General features: G+C 40.8%; 1 protein-coding gene across 2 annotated transcripts in view; it reads left to right on the top strand.

The window, feature by feature from the left end:
• Positions 1-21,027, top strand: part of CNTNAP5 (contactin associated protein family member 5) — a 301,511-nt gene extending 280,484 nt beyond the window's left edge. For both annotated transcript variants that reach the window (XM_082238142.1, XM_082238141.1), the window contains 3 exons: positions 3,954-4,172; positions 9,504-9,575; positions 12,220-21,027. In XM_082238142.1, the coding sequence (XP_082094268.1) occupies positions 3,954-4,172; positions 9,504-9,575; positions 12,220-12,416 (488 nt within the window). In that variant the 3' untranslated portion in view covers positions 12,417-21,027. The remainder of the gene's footprint in view (positions 1-3,953; positions 4,173-9,503; positions 9,576-12,219) is intronic.
• The last annotated feature ends 1,673 nt before the right edge of the window (positions 21,028-22,700 follow it).

The raw sequence follows: 22,700 nt of genomic DNA, 5'->3' as shown, positions 1-22,700 counted from the left end.
AATACTATACTTGGAGCATGTTACTTTACTGTTCAAAGGGCTGCTAATTTCAGTTAATTTCAGTAAGTTTGGTGTAGCCTGATCTTCATCAATGACTTATTAAAATAACTGTCAGCTATATCTGGAATGTGACTCACACCTTCTTTTGGGGCAGACAAGTGATTATGCCTGAGAGCAAAAGACCATTTTGATTTTGCCCAGAGAAATATGGTTTCTTAGTGAGGGCAGGAAAGACAACTAACTACTGCTTACGCTTCGGAGGGACCAGGCAGATATGATGCTAGCACCAACTTATTGTATGCCTATTCTCCCCCCCTCCCCCCACACTTCAACTTGCATTTTTAAGGGTGCAGAAACACCCTAACATTGAAATCTTATGCTGGTTTCATAGAATCATTGAATTGTAGAGTTGAAAGGGATTGACTTGAGAGTGATTTGTTCAATTTTATTTATTTATTAAGTTTCTATACCACCCTTAATCTGAGGGTCACAGGGTGGTTTACAGTATTAAAGCTCAAAAATACATAACATAGTAACAAATAAAAACAGTACCTCCACCCACAGTTTAAAAGGCCACAGGGAATGTGTTGCTTTTGTGTACAGTTTAACAAGGAAACCCGGCATCTTGAAACCTAAGTGCATTCAGAAGTATACGATTTCACACTAAAAGGGGGAAGTGCTAAAACTAGATATGTAAAGCAAATCTCCACATGAGCTGTCATTTTTGTGATTCTTATTTTGTAGCTGTGGCTCCATTGCAACACTTTCCAGGAAAGCTGATGACTCTGAGTCTTTTTCCCTCTTCTGAGAAGCATCTTATCTCTGTGTGGGTTTAATGCACACATGTGTACATAATTGTGCCTCATTCACATATGACTGGAATCAGTTTTCATAGAAAGATGCTGCACTGACTTAGTGATGTGGGAGAAATTTGGTTCACATTTACGGGAGAACTTTAATTCACATATTCTGAAACATAGCCATCCTTCAAAATTTCCACTTCTCCAGATTTTGCAGTGCTGTCCTCCAGCCATGTAGTGTGTACAAAACTGCATTTACTATGGCAAAATGTACATAAAGATATTGGTGAAAATAAGAAAGAGAAAAAATGAACTGGGGAAAATTGCTTGCAAAAAAATATGTGTATTGGGATAAATTTTCACGAGGACTTTTTGTTTTTAAATTGCATGCTAATGCGGCAATGTGGAAGTCTGAAGTTAAGACTGAAACAATGAGAAATTGAGGGAAACCAAAAGTGACCAATTTGCCCAGCCCTAGTTTGCACCCACCTTTAAAGAATGAGGAACAAACTCAGAACCATTTGTATTTTTGCTCCCCACAGCGGTGCTGAGGATATGGCCAGTGTGCCTTCTAATTGCAGACTCACTTCCCACAGAGCCCCAAGGACTCAATTTTATGTTTAGTGGCTGTGCTCGGAAACAAGTATGCCTGAGGCTGATTGTCTGCCTGGCTTGTGTGCTCCAGTGCAGAAATTCATTGCTAATTACTATGCCTCTCTCTTCTAATTTGTGAGTGAGCCAGGCAGGGATCTGCAGTCACCAGTTGGAAAGGGCAGTATGAAGTCTAGCTATTATATTCTTAATTTGTATTGGGTGGGCATACCAAGCCTACTGCTCGCACTAGAACTTCATTCTGCTAGGCATACAGCTTTCCCAATAAGGCACTATGGAAAGTGCTTCTAGTCTGATTTCAGTCAATGCTCAAACTTTCTACAAAAGGCTTGGAAAGAATGTGAAGTGACTAGATGGTTAAAGCTCCTGGCAGTGCTCCTGAGTGTGGGTCATGTTCAGGCAAGGGTATGCAGGTGGCGCTGTGGTCTAAACCACTGAGCCTCTTGGGCTTGCCAATCAGAAGGTCGGTGATTTGAATCTGCACAACGGGGTGAGCTCCCATTGCTCGGTCCCAGCTCCTGCCTACCTAGCAGTTCAAAAGCATGCCAGTGCAAGTAGATAAATAGGTACCACTGTAGTGGGAAGGTAAATTGTGTTTCTGTGCAGTCTGGTTTCCTTCACAGTGTTCTGTTGTGCCAGAAGCAGCTTAGTCATGCTGGTCGGCTCCCTCAGCCTGAAAGCGAGATGAGCATCGTAACCCCTTAGTCACCTTTGACTGGACTTAACCATCCTTTACCTTTACCTTTAGCTATGTGTTGCCATGCCCTTTATCAGTCTAAACAACACACACATTTCTTGTATTCATGATCCTGAACTTTAATGTTTGCCTATGATGTGGTAAGTAGCCCTTAGTATACTTTTAAAAATGGCTTATCTAAAGAAACATCCTGTTTAAATCTGTTTAGAGACATATGTAGCAACATTCTGATAAGGAAGGGCCACCAAAAGAGATGAAATCCTTCAAAAACTTCAGCAATGCTATCTTGTTGCAACAAACTCTCGAAGAGTCATGTGCCACATTAAAAACAAACAGATTTATAGTAACATAACATTATAAAAATAAGCACAATAAAAAGCTGGTGCCACAATAAATCTGTTGGTCTTTAAGATACTTTTTGTGTGTGTCTTTAGAAAGTGGATTCTGCCTGGGCTTTCTCCCTCCAGTGGTCCAGCCTACAGCTGCAATGTTCTGTGATTGCATAAGGGCAGTGAGGTCAGTGAGTTTGTGAGTGATTAATAAGAATGGGGTGTGAATGATTAATGCTTCGCACACCCCCAGGCTGTAGTAGCAAATGAACATGACATCTTAGGCAGTGGCATTTTCACCTCTTTGCCATTGGTATTCTCTTATAGGGCACCATGCAGCCAGAGGTGCTGAATTTGAATTAATATGTAAAACTTTAGCCCCCTGAAAACTTATGGTTATTAAATACCCTGGAATGGGTTATTGCAAAAGGAAAGGTCAGTGGCTTTGGAGTCCCAGTGATAATAGCATCATCTTCATCCAAGTTGGCACCTTCATTATTGGAGCACTGCACTTTGCAAGTGTCAATGCTCTCTTGCATCTATAAGTCATCTTACACAGTTACCACCTCCAAGAGATTTCTTTGATTTTGTGTTTCCGAGTAAACATGCATAGGATAGTGCTGTAAGAGTGGTGAACAAGAGATAGGATCCCCAAGAGAAAGAGAGAAAAATGAGAGAGAAAAATAGTCTAGAGGTGCTGCAGAAGACTAGTTTTATTTTGAAAAATAGCATGGCCCATTTTGAGCTTTACAGCTTGGTTTTTAAAGTGTATTTCCCTTTTCCAGATCTTTCAAGGGTGAAGGTTTCCTTTTTCACTTACATCCTGTCTTAAATAATGGGGACAGCCATAATAGCACAAGCAGGAGCATAGCCGTGAATCAACAGCGGAAAAGTATAGCCGTTATTAGACACATCAAGGATGGGTTATGTAAAAACTTTACTCCAGACTCAGCAGCTGCCACGGAAAACACATCTAGAGCAGGCATCATTCCTGATCACTGACCGTGGGGGCTGATGGCCCCACAACTTCTGAAGGGCCCTTCATGACTATCCCAGACTGCTGATGTTTGGTCATATGAAACTTAACTTCAGGATTCTCCAACTGATTATGTTCATATCGTCCTAATTTGGGGAACTAGAAGCATTATTCCAGGTTTTACATTATGCTTTTATGTTGATTGTTTTGCACATCCCACCCCCACCAATGAGAAAGGCTAGCTGTGCTATTTCTCTAAGCAGAAGTGGTGACTATCAAACAGTAGAACTCCTTACGATAGCAGATGTGGTCAGTGCTTTTTTTCAGCTGGAACTCACCAGCTCAGTTCTGGCACCTCTCAGGTGGGTACCATTGGCATTATCAGAGAACAAGGGAGGTGCTGATGCTGAACTCACGCACCTCTGTTTCCAGAAAAATAGCACTGGATGTGGTTAAACTCACTTATCTCAAATGCTTTTTCTTTTCTTTTATATACAAAAAGCAAGCAAAATAACCTCAGTTTTCTTTGCATTTTACAGATAGTCAGGGACTAGATCCAGAAGTCTCCAAAGCAAACTCCTTTGGGTTCATAGGATGCATGTCATCTGTCCAGTACAACAACATAGCTCCCCTGAAAGCTGCTTTACGGCATCCCAGCATAGCACCTGTGACAGTCATTGGTTCCTTGTCGGAATCAAACTGTAGATCTTTGGTTGAAGTCGATGTAAATACAGCAACTACGATATACTCTTCATCAGGTATGTTCAACAAACTGTTCAGGATGTTTGCTCAATAGCATGTCTGTTTGATGGTTCTACTTTTAATTAGAAAATGTTGAGCTGTGTAACAAAAAGAAAGGGGTATTAGTTTCCCTTGGTTGAGACTAGGGGACCCCAGTATCATCCAGCTCAGTAAATCTGAAGCATGCAACTAGATTTATACTAGTTGAAGTCCTTCATATCTTACCAATGGATTCATGCAGGGTAACTATTGTAAGTGACTGGCTGAGATCAGGAAATGGAAATGAAATTTCTGCAGGTTTCATGAACATGTGCAAGAGTAATCAGAAACTTTTCATTGAATTTCCAGTTGGTTTGTCCATGAACCATTTTACTAGAGCTGAGATAGGAGGGTTACTGTCTGGAAGGTCAGAAGAAGAGGAAATTAATAGCCTTGGGCTTGCTCTACCTATGAGAAATTGCCCCCAACTTCCCTTCTCCCAATGAAACAGGGAGGAAATGATATCACTGCTGCCTCCATATGCAGATCCAGTACTTATGTGATATTAGCAGCTCTGATAGCAAAGACCTCTTCTCACTATTTGTATGGCTGTAGCCCTGAGGGCCAATCAGTAAGCCATTCCCTTGTGGTCCTGGTCCTTGTGGCAGAGAAATAAATACATGTGTGCTGTGTTCTTTGGACACTTCTGCAGAACACATGAATATCATCTCTCATGCTGCCAACATTCAGAACAGGAGTTTAATTATAAGCATAAAAATAAAAGTTAACAATTAGAAATGACTGCTAATATATACCCTGAGAAATGGAGGAGAATGAAATTGATGGGGCGTATTCATACTGGAAAGGGCCTGGATTACAGTGCAGAGATTGCCATGAGAGCTGAAATAGAATTGAATATGCAGCAGGTTTTTTTAACTATTTATTTCTATGAGATTAACCACACACACACCTTCTCAAATTAGGCATTCAAGGTGCCTTAACAAAGTAACAGTACAATATTGGATCAATGATCAAAACCAAAAAAGCACCCATCCATAAAACAACAACAGTCACCAAAGCTGGTCAAAAGCCTTAGGGAGGGGCTTTCAAAGCCTTTGTACACCCACTGAAAAAGCCACATGCATTTCAGGTATCGTCAGGTCCTAGCAAAATAATGGTGAGAAGGAGTGGAAAGATTGTAGACTAGTGGCCACATTGATTCAAGACATTGTGTTATGTGTGGGTGTGCATTTTGTTCTCTGCTTGTCTCTTATCCTCTCTGGTTTTAAAGAGAGTCATATTACTTGTTGATGATGATCCCAGCAGTTCATTTCTTGCCTGCAGTCATTAAATAGCCCCCTGGGAATCTTAAGTGTTTTGTATGTTGGGAAGGAAAACACATTGTGAAGCTAGTATTTGTATCACCATAGATGGAGGAATGAAAATGGCTACTCCTAGATCACTGTCATACAGAGAATATTGCAAATATTAATGTCATGGTTGGCAATTTTTCAAATGATCTAAAAACAACAACCCAGATTTGAAATTATATATGAGAAAACCAGCTGAACAGAATAGAACAGAATACAGCTAAACACCACAATTCATCTAGCAATTGGTTGTTATTTGGCTCTCTGCATAATAGATTTGCATGCAAATTGTCCACACTTTGGAAATAGCAATTTAATAATATTTCCTAGATTATTTTATTTCAACACTATTTGCATTTGCACCAGATCCCCATTTTATCATGTCTTGTACCTGAGACATTCAGCAGGAAACAAGCAATGTTATTCACACTCTGCAAAGTGAAAACAAATTATGAATCACTTCCCCTTTGGTGAATATGTTCCTCTTTATGTGCTGCTTTTAATGTCCATATTGCCTTGTTTCAGCTGTGACTTACTGGGGAAGCATATCTTGCGTGGACGCACTGGCAGCATCACTGAGTGCTTTTCTGGGCTTGTGTAAATAAAACATTCATTCTCTCTCTCTTCTTCTATGTCTCTCACACAGCACCCAAGTCTTCTCTTGCTTGCTTACATCATAGATGATAAAGAAAATGCTAAGATTATATGGTCATAAGATATCAGCTGACATGACAGCTGAGAGAGAAAGCACATTGGCCGCAACATTTGACTTGTAAACACAGCACTGGGCAGCAGCCCAGTCTATTTCAGAACCACTCTTATGTCTTCCAATTTGATTCATTATTTGGGACTGAAGTAGATCTTTTCAAAACAAAATGCTGGCTTCCAAATCACTATAATAGGGGTTTCTGTGTAAAGGCTTGATATATATCAATTATAAAAATAAAAGGTTTCTTTCTTCTTCTTTTTTTGCCAAATTGGATGCAGTTTGTAGGCATGGGCCCCTTCTTTGGGGATGAAGCCTACCAAATGTCAGAACCATAGCTACAGTAGTTCTCCAAGGACACACTTTGCTCTTTTGTGATGAGTACAATAGTAATCAGGGGGATCCCTAGGAAAGACTAGGTTGGGGAAAATTTCACACTTCCCAGTGTGCACCCTGTTACCCCAAGGGTCACTGCTGTGGGTGGGCTTCTCCTCACCATCACAGATTTTTTTGGGGGTGCAACCTCTTCTCCCTGGAAGAGAAAGAGATCTTTCAATTGACTTGTATAGAGGAATGGAATGTGGGAAAAGGGCACAAATGTCCAGGAAACATTAGGGGGCGGTGAATGCCACCTTTCCAGCAAGGAGTCTGTTACCACAAGGGTCATTAGTGGATGTGACGTTCTGTCCACCACCACAGCCTATTGGGGATACACATCCTTCTCACTGGGAGAGAGGGGGAGGAGAGATCTCTATTGCCTTGCATAGGAGAAGGGGTGATAGTGGTGGATACTCAGCAATCAGCATAGATTCACTGCATTGTATTGTTTTATTAATGACAATTTTCGCACCCTGGGCTTCTTTGAGAGGAACGACAGAATGGCATTGACACACACAGGTTGAATGAAGCTGACTAACATATACTCAGAGGGGGACCCAATGAAAGCAGTGGGCAAGTTAATTCTGGTTTCTATGGCTTACTCTGAGTCAGCTGGTGACAATCCTTTGTCAATAGCATATCCCATTCAGCCAGCCTGTCCATCATTAAAGTCAAGTACCTACTACTTGTGTTAGAGCAGTCTTTGAAATATAGAATACAGTCCCTTATGGTGACCTTTGGTAAAATCATCTTGGGAAGTAATATCTATTTTAAGAAGAGCATTCTACTAAAGTCTTATGTGAAACTGTTCATTTCCTTGACTTCAGAATTTCCCTGGGCTCTACTGGGGAAGTGCCTTTTGTTACTTACCATCTGCTTCTCAGCAGCAAACACCTCTTTGTGCTTCCCTAATCTCATTTTTAACTGAGTGAATCATAACCCCAAGAAATGTTAAAGCTTGTCAGCCGAAATTCTAAACACAGGCATGTCAACCGCTGTTTTAAACAAGCTACATAAAAATGATTCAAAGTTACATATATTTCAATACATATAGATAACTGCATTAAAAAATTCAAAGGAATAAATGTTTAAAGCACCTCAAAATACAGTCAGACCTTGGTTTTCGCATGTCTCGGCTGCTGAACACTGAAAACCTGGAAGTGAATGCTTCTGTTTTCAAATGCGCCTTGGAAGTTGAACAGCTTCCGAGCCACATTTCTCATTTTTTTCCCATGGAACTAGCTGACAGCCCTTTGATCCACAGTTCTTGAACATTTTGGAAGTCGAACGGACTTCCGGAATGGATTACGTATGAAAACAGAGGTTCCAATGTATCCAGTGAAGTTATCTTATTAGTGCAAGGGCTAACATTTGAAGGGCACATGAGGAGGACAGAGTAAGGGGAAGCTCTGTTGTGCAACAGTCCTTGGATGAAGGGGACAACTTCATGTACAACCCATAGTCTGTATGTTTTAACTTCTTTAACTCAGGTAATTTCATCTTGCACAACAATGTATTTAATGTATGCCCTTTCTGGAGGAAGAACCTGTGCCATTGGCTCACCCCGTCTCTCACACACTATTTGAAGTTAGCTATTCATTAAGACTTAATAGTTGGTGTTGTGTGCTGAACCCTCTCAAAAGACAAAGAACATATGTGTCATGATACCAATAAAGAACAGATGGAGCTGGGTTTGAAACTAGTTGATCCTTTCCCATCCTCAAGCCCCTTTGCAACTGGGCTCATCTCATGCCCAGATGATCAGTGAATGGTACGGTGAAAGACAGTAACCCAGCTTGAAGAAGTGTCGAAACACAGCTTGCCTCAATTTGCAAGACTTCTCATTTGCTCATTGTTGGTGTAGCAAAAAGTTCCCAGGTAGAAAATAGAAAGCTAATGTTGTTTGCAGTAAGAAGACAACATATTGTTATGAAGAGGAAAAGAAATGACCAGGAAAAGAAATGACCAGGGGTTGCATCTAGTGTAGCACTAAGTAACTTGTTCCATCTGTGCAAGCATTTACACTTACCCAATGGAACTGTTATACTGTTTCCTCATATCCTCTGGAGCAGATTTGGGGTGGGTGGGGTTGCATGCAAAAAAGTTATGTTGATGGGACAGACCCCAGAATTTTTATTTCTTTGACCCTCACTATACTTTCCGCCTATAGACAGATTTTAACTTCTGGTCACTAAGTGGTCGAATTAAGACTATTTCCACTAGAAATTTATCATTCTCTGCCTCCACTCCCATTTTGTGTCACCACTCCATAACTTCTAATACAATAATACTGAAGAGGATACACATCCAACATTTTATAACCAAATAATTCCACCCCCACAAGTAAATAATCAAACTGTCATAATCCTAGCTAAGCCAACAGAATTCATTATATTACAAGGCAACACACAGTTACAACTATCTGTTATTCAGCCTTCAGTTTTATGAAACTGGTATGTATCCAAATACATGTCACTAAAACTGGCAGGAACATTTTTATAAACACCATATTGTCTAAAAGTGTAATCCTTTGTGTGACTCAGAAGTCAATCTCACTGTGTTAAATGGGGTTTTGTCCCAAGAACTGTAATGTGTTCTAATCAATTTGCAGTCTAATTGCATGTATTTTGCTGACACTAGGGTATTTTTTTTAAATGGCACCTCTTTCAGTATTTCCTTTCTCTCCTTCCAGCAAGTTGCACATTTGTCTTTGTTACCTTCACATATTAAAACTCAGGAGCAGGAAATTATGGTGTTGCTGGTCTAGTCATTTGCTGTGTCACCAGAAATTCTGGATATTTTTAGCCCATTGGACCAGGAGAAGTCCTTGCTTGGGCTTCTGCTATTGGGACCTATTAGCTGAATCTAGCCCGTTGCATATAAAAAATGATTCTTATATCCTTAATGAATTTCAGATCCATTTGGGAAGGCAGATGAGAGAGAGCCACTCACCAATGCAGTCAGGAGTGATTCAGCTGTCATTGGAGGTAACCTATTTTTTTCTTTAAAAAAACAAACTGAGCAAGAAACTCTTAAGAAAGAAATGTTAAGGGAAATATATGTGAATAAAATACAAAGTTCTTTATTAAAATTATCACTGGGTTGTATACAACATAGCACTAAGCTGAATGTTTCATTGTGCAAGGAGAAATCCTTGCACAATGAAATGTCCTCCCCCATTGACCTCCTAAATCCGTTCTTGGGACTCTCCCAACCTCTAGAACAGATTTGGGGACAAATTTTTTGTTTAATGCTACCCATTGTAATAAACTCTCTACTAATAAATCCTCAATAATCCAGTCCTAATAAGTCATGTAACAATATCGGCCAAATAAGCTTTGACAAAGTCTTCATCAGGGAGTTATCAAAAACAGAACAATTTGATGGGCTTTGACTTCTATAGTCACTTAAAGGAGGATTACAAAACATACAAAGAAGTTGGTTGTATATGACATGAGAGAATTTTTCAGGTCTCCTTATCTCAAGCTGAATGGGGCTTTATACACCAAAACAAAAACCTTGAACTTAGCCCAGTAGCTAATACTTACAGACGAATCCAGTGGAAAAACAAAATTGAATTTATGTAGATTATTTTTCCAGAGTAGCCGCATGGAGTCCTAGATTTGCCTGCACCTATATTTAAAGCTGCTAGAAAGCCCTGAGATTGGTGCTGGCTGACTAGAAGTCAAATGGAGATCTTAATCAGGGGAATCAATCCCACTCTCTTCTGTCATGGCAAGAGAAGAAGCAACAGAAGCCCCAAAATTATATGAAGAAGCCTAGTATTGGAAATAGGAAAGACTCCAAAATGATTCTGATATATGGGTGGGATGGGCCTGAGCTGTCCAGGAAAGAGAGCTTGAGAAAGCTCAGTGACATCTTCAGTGCACTGTGTCAGTGAAAAAGACAAAATTTTCAAAAATTATCAGGAAAGGGATTGGTCCTAACAGGAGAAAGGCAATTACAGTGGAACATTATCAAGCTACCATCTGCCCAGTCTTAGAATACTGCTCCATTTCTTTATTATCTTCTATAGGGTAAAACCAAGGAGGTAGCTATACAGGTCTGGCCATTTCAATAGTTTCATGGGTTTCTTGAGAAATCATCACCTTTGTCTCAACCCAGCCCTATCTCAACACCATGTTAAAAGTCATCAAACTTTATGACCCGATGGTCTTCATAATTAAGAAACAAGAATTACAATACCCATGAAAGAATAATTAAATTAGAACCGTATCCATTAAATGTGACAGTCCCAATCCAGTGGATTAAGCACCCACTTGCAGCTAGAAAAACATGGAAGCATGAAAGTCTTAATTCCTTCCTTTCATAGAGATTTTGCTGAATTTGTCTCAGTTGAGCCTTTTCTTGGGGTTTCCCCTATATTTTGGCTCAAAAGCTGTTCCACAACTTAGTGCCTATTTTGGTAAAATAGAGGGGAGACTTCTCCTTTGGACTGTGGTGGCTTCTCGTAATGTTGCTATGTTGTGAACCACCCTGAGATCTATGGATTAGCTAAACCAACCAAAACCATTGCAGTGCTTGACAGCCCAAACCATGTGGCAGCTACCACTTGCTACTCTAGGAACACAAAAGCATTAAAAGGTAAACAGGTAAAGGACCCCTGTAAGGTTAAGTCCAGTCAAAGGTGACTATGGGGTGTGGCGCTCATCTCACTTCAGGCTGAGGGAGCCCCCGTTTGTCCACAGATAGCTTTCCGGGTCATGTGGCCAGCATGACTAAACCTCTTCTGGTGCAATGGAACACTGTGACAGAAGCCAGAGCGCAAGGAAACGCCATTTACCTTCCTGCCACAGCAGTACCTATCTATCTACATGCACAGGTGTGCTTTTGAACTGCTAGGTTGGCAGAAGCTGGCACAGAGCAATGGGAGCTCACCCCGCCGCATGGATTCAAACAGCAGACCTTCCGACCAGCAAGCCCAAGAGGCTCAGTGGTTTAGACCACAGCACCACCTGCATCCTTAAAACAAAAGCATTAATGATTTGTGTTCAAGTGTCATAATGGACACAGGACAGTTTACCCTCAACAGAAGGAAAATTGCTAGAGAGATTCAATAATTTATCTGGTGAAACAGCAGTGAAATCTTCCCCAATGATGTGTGTTGTGCATCAGCACTATTTGCTGATATAGCCATAATGCCAGGTGCAGTGCAATGAGATCAGGCACCATGAATTTCAAGTGCTGCAGAACTGTGCAGTTATAAGCAAAATCTGGAGTTTGAAAGCCTCCATGAGCTGTGCTGTGTGCTGTGACTTGCTCCTGACTGATCTCTGTGTTGTTGAACAACTACAGCACTCGGCTTTTCCTCAGTGGAGGCTGGTTCTTTTGATTTCAGTCTGTCACCACCCATCCCTCACCTGCCTGCCTTCTTACCAGTCAAAGGGTGGCCCTGACAGTCAGCTTCCTTCTACTCCATCTCAATTTTGCTCTTGTCCTTGTTCAGCTCAATAGGGAAGAGGATGAACCTGGAATTAGTTGGCTCTGCCTGTCATTAGCTCTCGTTCCACTTACGGTTGGCCTGCTTGTTTTCTGCAGTGCCAGCCCCAAGAAGCACTAGCCGCTGCTGCTTCTCCCTTTATGATTGTGCTTCTTTCCTCTCTTCCTCAGGTGTTATAGCAGTTGTGATCTTCATCATCTTTTGCATTGTGGCTATTATGAGCAGATTCCTTTACCAGCACAAACAGACACATCGGAGCAGCCAGACAAAGGAAAAGGAATATCCAGAGCACCTTGACAGTTCTTTTAAGACTGATGTTGACTTGCAGAACACAGTGAGCGAGTGCAAACGAGAATATTTCATCTGACAGACTCTCCAGCTCCATGTTACACTTTGGCATTTCTTTGATTATGATGGTTATTATTATTATTATTTTCTTACCCATCCATTTCTTTTGAATTTCCCCACCCTTTTGGAAAGAACCCACTTTGCACAGAGGAGATTGGCAGCAATGGCAGTGCCTCACTCTCTTTGTGAAACCCACCACAGTTAACGCCTAACAGTTCAAGCAACTATACATTCTACCTAAGTTCCACATAACATGCATGGTTGACTGTTTGTTTCCTGGATTTCTGAAATGTTGTTTTCTGGACCCATTTAACTTGCCATTTCATGTCGGACCTGAGCGATATATACTAGAGGTAAAGTGTACAAGCTAACTATGTAGCATCACAGCTATTGCAACAAGGTAGTGGGAAAGACTAAGACCAAATTATCTCATATCTTTAATTGTGTGTTTTAAAGGGGACAAATCCTCCTGTCTTTTGCAAATTGGCATAATAATTCTGTTTCATGTTGGTGGTGCTGTGTTGATTTTGCAAGCTGAGGATCTGGAATGATTTTGCCCCTCTTTTAACCCTACCTTTGCATCCCTGTTATTATTTTATTGTAACTTTTTGACTTCAATATTCTCATTTTTAAGGTACCAACCTTGATTAAACAACAGCAATGAACAATTACAAAAATAATTCCTGGGCCAAGTATTATGCCCAGTGAATTTTGTCACTGTCAGGGGGAAGAGTGAAAATGGCCTCTGCAGATTTTTGCAATCTTTGAGCAGTAGAAAAAAACTATTATTTGTAGTTGTGGAGTATCTTACCATGATAGTGACTAGATGCCAGAGGGTTCCAGACTTTCTTTTTTACAGAAATAATCTATAAAACTGCCTCAAGGCAGTTGGCCATTTTCTCTCCCTCCCCCTAAAAAAAATTTTCCCCTTCCTCATAGTACTAGGACCTGGGATCAACCAATGAAGCTGAATGGTGGGAGATTCAGGACATACAATAAGTAGTACTATTTTATCTGTACATAGTTAAACTATGGAAGTGACAAACGTAAGTTGTAGTGATGGCTGCCCACTTGACTGGCTTTACAAGTGGGTTAGACATATTCATAAAGGATCATGCTAACAATGGTGCATCATGCTCTGAATACCAGTTGTTGAGGATGGCAAGCTAGAGAAGACTATTGCGTTCATAACTTGCTCATGGGCTTCCCATGGGCATCTGGTTGGCCACTATGGAAGACAAGATGGTGAATTATATAATCCTTTGTTCTGGTCCAACAGAGCTCTTCATATGCACTTTATGACATAGTTGTACCTACTGTACTTTTTTGTTTGCAATGAGGAATGGTGCCATGCTGCTGCTTATTGCAGATACCTTACCACTTGAAGTGGTAGCAAAACTTTCATAAAAGACGGAAACCCTCTAAATCCTTGTTTCTATCATAGCAGCCCCCCTCACCCCCTGAAAAGCATTACAATTACATTTTTTTTTTTTGCACAACTTACTCCAAAGCTTTTGCTTCAACTGCAACTTCCATCACGTAGGGTTGGGTAAAATCAGTACCTTCTATGTGAATATAATACTAGGTGAAGCATGAAAACAAGCAGTTTTTAGGTTTCAGTGGTTTAGGTGCCTGCTACATGTTAGGGCGCCCCATAAACCCTGACTGGAACAAAAATCTTAGCGATGCTGTTTAGAATTGATACTTAGTCATAATCTAGTGGCAAAGCATTAAAAGTAGTGGGGTCAACCATTACTTTGTATCTATTAAATTAAAGCCAATTCTGTATGAAATTAGGCAAATGACTGGGCTTGAAACAAAAAAGTAGATGATGCAGGAAACTGGTGCTGCATTTTTTCCTTCCAATTAATCTAGAATTTCAGGTTGGCATATTAAGACTGTTCCTTTCTACCACAGGAAAAACTGTAGGGTTGTGTCCTTTTGCTCCCAATTCACTCTTACATCCACTGACATCTCAAGAATGACAACCAAGAAACAGTGATAGGATAGAAACAATCATTAATGAGATTTCCAATAGAGAGCAGGCAGGCATTTTGTATTCCACCTGAAGGTTTGGGAAAAGTTTGGGTTTTATCTGGGGTAAGTGATATATATTATAGCCCAGGAGGATCTGCAGTATCCTGTGATATAGTAAATCTCTGAAGGTGGGTTTGCTCATTGGGTCTGCTCCAATGAGAACCAAGCTACACATTCCAAGTTTGACCAAATTACACAGGATGGGCAAGAAAGACTCTAATTTGATGTTTTAATTTGATTGATAATTTCTCTCCCTCCCTGCTGTCATCTTCAGCAACACTGTAGCCCTCCCTGAACAACAGAACTGAATTTGATCTCTTTATTCTATTAATGTCTCCTTATAGCGATGGTTATGGTGTTGTTACTGCATGCATTTCCCTTTCTGTTCTGCTGTCATTCTTTAGGTAATCAGATCTTTCAAATCAGGCAGGTTCCCTCACATTACGTGCTTCAGTTCCTCATTATTCCTCCTATGGTTTAAGCAGCAAAGATTGTTCTTCCCAAAAGTGAAACATAGAACCCACTGACTTAGGACTCTTATCACACCCTAGGTCAATGGTCATATGAAATTTCCAATAATTTGTTGCAGATGGCAGTGATCAAATAGGGCTTCTAAGTATGCCTCACTTATACTGAGAGGTGGAATTCACAATAGATGCACTGAACTCAGATTCATGCTAGGAGGAGAACTGAAAGGCAGTTTGGGCATGATGCTCAGAGTTCTGAAAAATCACCCTTTTGTCCTTGACCATAATTAGAAAGGAAGTTTTCCGGCCTTAATCCTGCTGAATGATCTGTGCACCAACCACTCAACTTTACAAAGCACATTCAATTGAACCTAATAATTAGCTCCTTACAAGCAGCAACCTTTATCCTTTTTGTTTCTCTGATCTTTGATTATTAGAAGTTTCTTTAGCATGACAGGAGTGGTTCTGATGACACTCAACAGAGGCTCTTATGCCTTTTTAAAGTGTCCCTCTTGCCAGTGAGATTTTCCACCAACAGTTTCCTCCCCCTCCCAAATAAAACTTCTCTGTATTGCATTCTGAGTAATTTTTTGAAGGCAAGGAGAGGGAGAGCGACCCAAACAAATCCAGGAATTAATGAGTCCTTTTCTCTGTCTAAGGACTCCACATTTTTCCTCATTATTTTGGCTGTTCTTTGGCCGAGTCATCTTATTTTATATGATTTTGCTAACAGGGAGCCATTCATTCGTAACCTGTTTAATTGCATTCTGAAAAGGGGAAAGGCAAGGCAGTGGAATTCACATTTTTATTTCAATAACTTTGCTCCCTATAAATTATTGTGCCATATTTTCCCGTTACTCAACACAGCTGTTATAAATCACCACTTTGCTCTACTACATATTCTTTTCTTCATCTCGATATAAAAGTCAGCCTAAAGTGTAGCAAATTTAGCCCCAAGCAGATACACTAATGGGATGAAAAGAGGGTTTGGGGAATAAAGCAGAGCTGAATCATTATGCAGGGTATGGGCTGCTTTTCGCTATATAGGAAATCAGGGGTCTCATTTTTGCCAAAAATATTAAGCTTTATCAGTTAAAAACAAAAACTTGAGGAAAAGAAAGAAAGGGGGGTGAAGTGTCATTAGAAAGCATGTAAAGCTATTTTTATATTAAAAAATACAAGGGGACAATTTTTGCTGGAACTGCAGCACATGAGGAGGGGAGCTTTAACCCCTTCCATCCCCAACCGTGATAGCAGTGAAAACTGTCCCCACTCTCCTGTTAGCCTTAGGAAAACAGCACCCACTGGTGCCCTAGTTATGAACAGCTAGTCTTGGCAAAAATTGGTTAGAGCACACATTCCCACACAATAGCAAAGGACGCATCCCCCAGTGTCAATAGGACTGTTGACATCCACACCAGATATGTGAATGGAAGGCTGCTTCAAGTATGCTGATCTCCATTGCTGGATTGAGACATGAGTACATGAATACTACTTTTTCTGTCCATTTCAGTCACAGAGTTTGCAGTTTCTAATTGACAAATTTGGAAGTTTTTTGTTTGCTTGCTTTGTGAATGGGTGGAAACATATTGCCATCCCATTCTATGTATACTTGACTTGGGGAGCAATTCCATCTTCCCTCCAAGTCTGACTGGACTCTTGAAGCTCCAGGGCTGCTACTACATCCACAGTTTTGCCACACACAGCTGTCAGGGTGCAAGTGGGGTGGGGGCAGCCTGAGGACAGCAGCTGGACTACCTTGAGATCCAGTGGATCCTGGGCCTGCACAGCCCTGCCCCTTTTCTGGCCCCTGGAAACACCATTTCAAGGCTTTCCACTGGCTTCTACCAGCAGGGATTCCACTAGTGGTGCTTCCATCCCCCTGGACATTCAGTGAAAAGAAGGGGATGCTCAGTACCATCAAAGAGACACTAGTGTCACTCCTCAGGCAGCAGCTGATAGGTCAACAGGGCTGATGGAGGGACACTTCTACCCAGTTAAGCCACCCACCCCCAGTCAGGTGCAAAACAGGGTTGGATTGTTCTGCCTGAAGTTTAAAGAACCCTTGAAATTACCAAGAGTTCCAGAATAAATGAACAACTTGGGCTCAAATTACTAGGAAGTAAGCCCTATTGAACAGAGTGTCTTCCTTCCAAATAAGCATTCAAGCAGTCTGTTAAATCAGCTTTTAGGGTCCTTAACTGCCTATTTGACTGCATTTCCTTTACAAACAGAACTGAATCCTGGCTTCTAAGGGAACAAGATTACATGCACATATATTTAAATTTGATGGGATTTCCCCCTCATACCTGCTTATCTTAATTTTCTCACTATAAAATTGTGTTTTTTGTGTTGTTAATTGTAGGTTTTCTTGTATAGGAAAGCAACTTACAGCCCAATACACAACTCAGTTAAGCAGAAGCACTTGGATTCAAGTTTAATTAGCCCTATTGAAATCAATAGAATTAAATCCGTATAAATCTTAGTAACCCTGGTTTCACTTAGCTGGGCTATAGATCAATTGCCCATTTCACTGAAGGGTGGTATACCTCCTGTTTGTTCATTGGTATCACTAGACAGACAAATGATCCTAATGTTACTAGAGACAGCTTGAAATCTGCTTCCACCTTATGCCTGCAGGCTTGCTAGTTCATATGTTTGACACGAAAGAGACTTGGGCCCTCATTCATATGTGAAGCAAATCAACATTTACATCAGGAATGGGGATATTAAACAATTTTAGTTTAGTTGAACAATTTTAGCACGTTTAACTGTATGGCAGGAATGAGGAACCTGTGACTCTCCAGATTATGTTCTCATCTTGCCTCACTAGTCTCATCTCTGCTGTTAAAAGATACCTGGGCCACAACCCCTTTACGTATTTAAGTTCGAATGCTTTTTGAATCAAGCTGTCCACCCAGAACAAGCAAACCTCTCCAGGAGAATCCTTTGGTTCACAAGAGAGCTCTTGAAGCTTGCAAACTGCCTTAAAATGTTAAGTGCTGTTCCTTCAGGCCTGTGGTGTAGATGAATAATCACACATTGGCGGTCCTCTTGCTTAGTTGCCTGCAAAAATGGGTGTGTGTAGGAACTGAGCACATCAAGCATCTATCACACCACAACACAGGAGTTGTGAACTGCATTAAGTCCTTGTGCACCAAAGGTTCTGCCCTGTAGTGGACAGCAGGGTGGAACAGTGATGCTCACCTGGCCTCCAGTTGCCTGCATCACTGCAACATACCAAGGAGGAGGATATAAGGAGCAGTGAACTTTGCTCCAACCTGGCCCTTTCCCTCCCCATTGTGGTATGCATGAGCAACCAGTAGGAAGGTCAGGTGAGCGCTGCCACCCCACCCCAACCCCTCATCCATTACTAGTTGGATGCCTTGTAGAAACTCCATTCAGTTCTCATGAATCCCCTTGGTGCATACCAGTCTTCATGCCATTTTGGGGTGCTTTCCTTAACGTAAATGATTTAAAGAACCTCTGAAGTTGTTCAAAGGAATGTAGGGTGATCCAGATAGCCAGTTAGTATATAACTTTGTTTTGAGCTTGCTGAAGGCGAAAAGAGTTTTCAATGTCACCATCATAAACTCACCCTTTAGTTTTGTGAATTTAACTCATATTTTGGAAACCGTTCAGTGACATTCCTTGTCACAATGTGGGTGCGTAGTCAAGCTCTAGATACTTGTTCTAATTTATTGCTTTTTGCTTTTATACTCAGCTTTCCAGGGTAAACCTTCATAAGGCAGCTAACAACATCTCATGTGATACAATATGTCAGATTTTAAAAAGTAGTTAAAACAGCCTCCCTAGAGAATCTATAACAATTTTTAAAAAGCAGTTAAAAAGTCAAGCCAGCATGAAAACACCATAGTTCAATGAAAAGCCGAGCTAAGCCTAAGTTTTAAGGTATAACAATTGCTAATGGAAGAGCCATAGACAGTTCTCAGGAGAGGAATCTGAAAGATGTGAGGCTACAATTGAAAATGCCCCTTCTAACATCATAGCTCCTAACTGCCAACCAGAGAAAAGGGCCTCTGCAACTGATCTCTCAGAGTTCATGCACATTCACATGGGTATAAGTCACAACAGAAATTGATGACCCCACTGCAATTTAGACTAAAAAATTAAGTGGCCAGCCATGTATTCTGCAATAATGTAAACCGTACAGTAAGACTGAATTTCCTTCCCACTTTCTCAAAAATCAGGTCTGTTTTCCGCTGTTTTCATTGATGGGGGGGGGGGAGTTCTCTGAAGTTTTTGAAAGGGGATTGCCACTTATCTCACTGAGTCTTTCCAAGAATTGAGGCCAGTGAGAAGCCTCAGAGAGAGAGCTTAACACCACTCCCCACCAGCCACACTTCCCAGCATGCCTTGGAAGCAACATGGCACACCCTGATGCGGTGTCACTCTCAAAGCATTCCAATATGTTCATACAGCAGGAAGTTTAAGTTTAAAAAGCAAACTTTATGCTCACTTCATAAAGTTAAGGTAAGGCACAATCTTCTTCCAAAATATTCAGATAATTTTTTCTCAACACACAATTTTTTTTGGCAGGGATATTTCTCACCCACACAGCAAATGGTTAAAAAAAAATGAAATTTGAATATAGCTCTGGTAAAATTGGCCCTTATATATATATGTTCACTGAACTACATCTATTCAGTTTAACAAGAGCCAGGTTCATAAATGAATATTGATGCTGAAGACATCAAGTGACGGGTTGCAGATGGGGGTTGTGATTTACAACCAATGGCAGAAGTTAAATCACTTGATGTCACCTCCAATGCAGTCCTTTTCAACAGAACCAATTTGCAGACCTTGCTGCCAGTTAACAAGTAATAAGAAATCTATGAAAGTACTTGGATGTGTACATCTTCTTCATGCTGCAGGTCATGCAGGAAGCATTAGGAAAAGGGATCAAAAATAGGACTTCCAAAACCATGATGCCATTATAAAAATGTATTGCGATACTTAGAGAGCTATGCATAATTCTGGCCGTCATACCTCAAAATGGACCAGGAACAGGTGCAGCAGCAGAGCAAAAACCCCTGGAGAAAAGGTGTTAGTCTGGAAAAAGAGCCAATTTGGGGGAATATGATAGAGATGCATAAAATTATGCATAGGGTGGAGAAAGAGGCTAGAGAGTTTTTCTTCCCATCTCATAATAATAATACAACTTAGTGTTACCCATGAAGCTGAATGTTGGAAGATTAAAAAAAAATATGAAAGAGAGATACTTATTTACACAGTAGATAGTTAAACTATGGAATTTGCTGTCGTGGGTTGTAACCATTGCCTACCAACATAGATGCTTTAAAGAGCAGTTAGACAAATTCAGAGAGGATAAGGCTATGCAGCGTTTGTCATCATGGTGCCTGTAAGTTGACAGGATCTAGCTACCAGTCACTAGGGAACAACAGTGAGGAAATGCTATTGTTTGTGAGCATGTAGTTGACCACTGTGAAAAACAGGATGCTGGATGCAATGCTAGTTCAGATGTGGTCTTGGGTCTAACACAGCAGGACTTTTCTTACGTTCCCTGTAAAGTATCTGGTTCCTTTGAGACTTTAGGTTGCTTGATCCAGTTCCCATTAATGTACTTATACAAAAATTTATGGAAATTATTGTCAGCTGGGTCACTTCTATTGTTCTTGCTTTCTTTTAAACTTCCCATTAGTTTTGCAGCTATAAGATTTATTTTCAAAGCTTGCCATCTCAGTAAAATGGCACAGTTTGCTATTCACCTCAAACAGCAAGGACAGAAGGGTTAAATTATTTCCTTTCCTCTTGATCACTGTGAAGAAGGGATTGCAAGACAAGATTATTTTAGCATTTGGCTAAATAGATTATTTGTGAATTCTGCCCCAAAGCAGTGAGAATTAAACAAAAAGGAGCACACTGCCTGAAAAACAGCTGTAATTTGTAAATTACATTGACTCTGCAGTGTGATCATTTTACAGGGCTTCTCTCTTGAAGTTCCCTGCAGACTAATCTTCATTCAGGTCTTCTTCTATAATGGAGAGCTTCCCCAGACCCCAAACAATTATTTATCATAGCAAACACACTGTCAAAATCAAAAACCAAACAGTTTAAGTTAACTTTTGTCATAAAAAAAAACAACCCAATATTGCATAGCAGAGTATTTTCCCAGTGAACTATGGTTAATGATGCAGATACACTATTAATTTGACTAGCAAGGTCCTCGCCCAAAGGCACAGAAGTGTCTTCAGCAAGGGAAAGTGGGCTGAGCCACTTGCAACTGTCAAGTGGGATCCAGGAACCATGCCAGAGGTCAGCGTTTAGAGGGGATGTCATGGGGGTTGGCAGAGTCAGGAAAGGAAGCCTTTATATCCCTTCCTGCTAAGGAGAACCAATAACCAGTCTCGATGGGTGAAGCCACTCTCAGCTGGATCCTTTCATGCAAAGGGAGCTGTGTAAACCCATTTGCCTGGTGAATCGCCACACAAGTCAGCTGCCCACAGAGACACAGATTCCCAGTTATCATCCTAGCAACTCTTTGCAGGTCAGGAAATAAAACTACAAGCTGGTCCAGCATTCTAGATATAAAGCTCCTATCAATAACTGTTGGGCTTCACTGAGGAATCAGTAAGGGGGGGGGGAGCTTTATAAATCCAACATGGAAATAACCTAGCTCTTTGTGCCACATACAGTGGTACCTCGGTTTAAGAACAGCCCTGTTTACGAACGATTTGGTTTATGAACTCCGCAAAACTGGAAGTAGTGTCCTGGTTTGAGAACTTTACCTCAGTCTAAGAATGGAATCTGAAGGGTGGAAGGGCAACGGAGGCAGGAGGCTTCATTAGGGAAAGCGCGCCTCGGTTTAAGAACGGTTTCAGTTTAAGAATGGACTTCCAGAATGGATTAAGTTCGTAAACCGAGGTGCCACTGTATTATACAGAAGCTGTGAGATCCATTTCAAAATATTTGACATAGTCACGGTACTGGTCATGTGGGTGTGCTGATCCCTTAACCTTGAATAAGTTAAGAGGTTGCATGTAAATTCAGAATTCTCACACGTTGCCTCTGATCTTCTTGGGTACTCAGTGCGAAGTAAGAATGGTGGTACTGTTGTGGCAAAGTGTTTGTTACTGTCATGGGGCTGACGTTGTAACTCTCTATAGCTGGGGTGTGTATGAGACAGAGCTAGAAATCCATGAATCCAAACACATCTGTGTGATTTTTATTGACAGAAATGTTTGGATACATCTCTTCATGCTACAGTTTAAAGGTATTTTTCCTAAAATCTCACAGGCATCAAACCAGAGAAAGCAGCTTGAGGATTTGAAACCAATACAGATTTCCATGACTCATTCCTAAAAGGACATTGATATAGGTTATCCTTATAAGCACTTGAGAGTCCTAGGGCCATTTTTATAGTAAGATAATAAGAACATAAAAGTCCACCTAGTCTAGCATTTTGTATCTAAGAGTGGCCACTCTGATGCCTCTTAGAAACTTACAAGCAGAGAATGATGTTTGATCTCACTATCTGGTAGCCAGAGATATGCTGACATGGATAGTTTCCTAGTGAAAACATAGATTGCATCCATGAGTTTTAGCAATCCCCAAAAGTTCTGCTCAGTTCAATGGTACTTAGTTCCCAGTAAACATGTGCAAGACTTGCAGCCCAGGTCATTTCTTTTTATTTATATCCCATGATACACCGAATGGAATCTACAGCAAACTAACAAATCAAGGAATCTAGCCATTACCAGAGACACATGAGATCCAGCTAGAGGGGAAACTACAGTCATGCTATTCCGTTGCTCCAT

The sequence above is a fragment of the Podarcis vaucheri genome, assembly GCF_965113315.1.
Source record: "Podarcis vaucheri genome assembly, chromosome: 1".
Classification (NCBI taxonomy): Eukaryota; Metazoa; Chordata; class Lepidosauria; order Squamata; family Lacertidae; genus Podarcis; species Podarcis vaucheri.
Note: the sequence above shows the minus strand (reverse complement) of the source record. Positions and strands in the feature narration are given on the sequence as shown.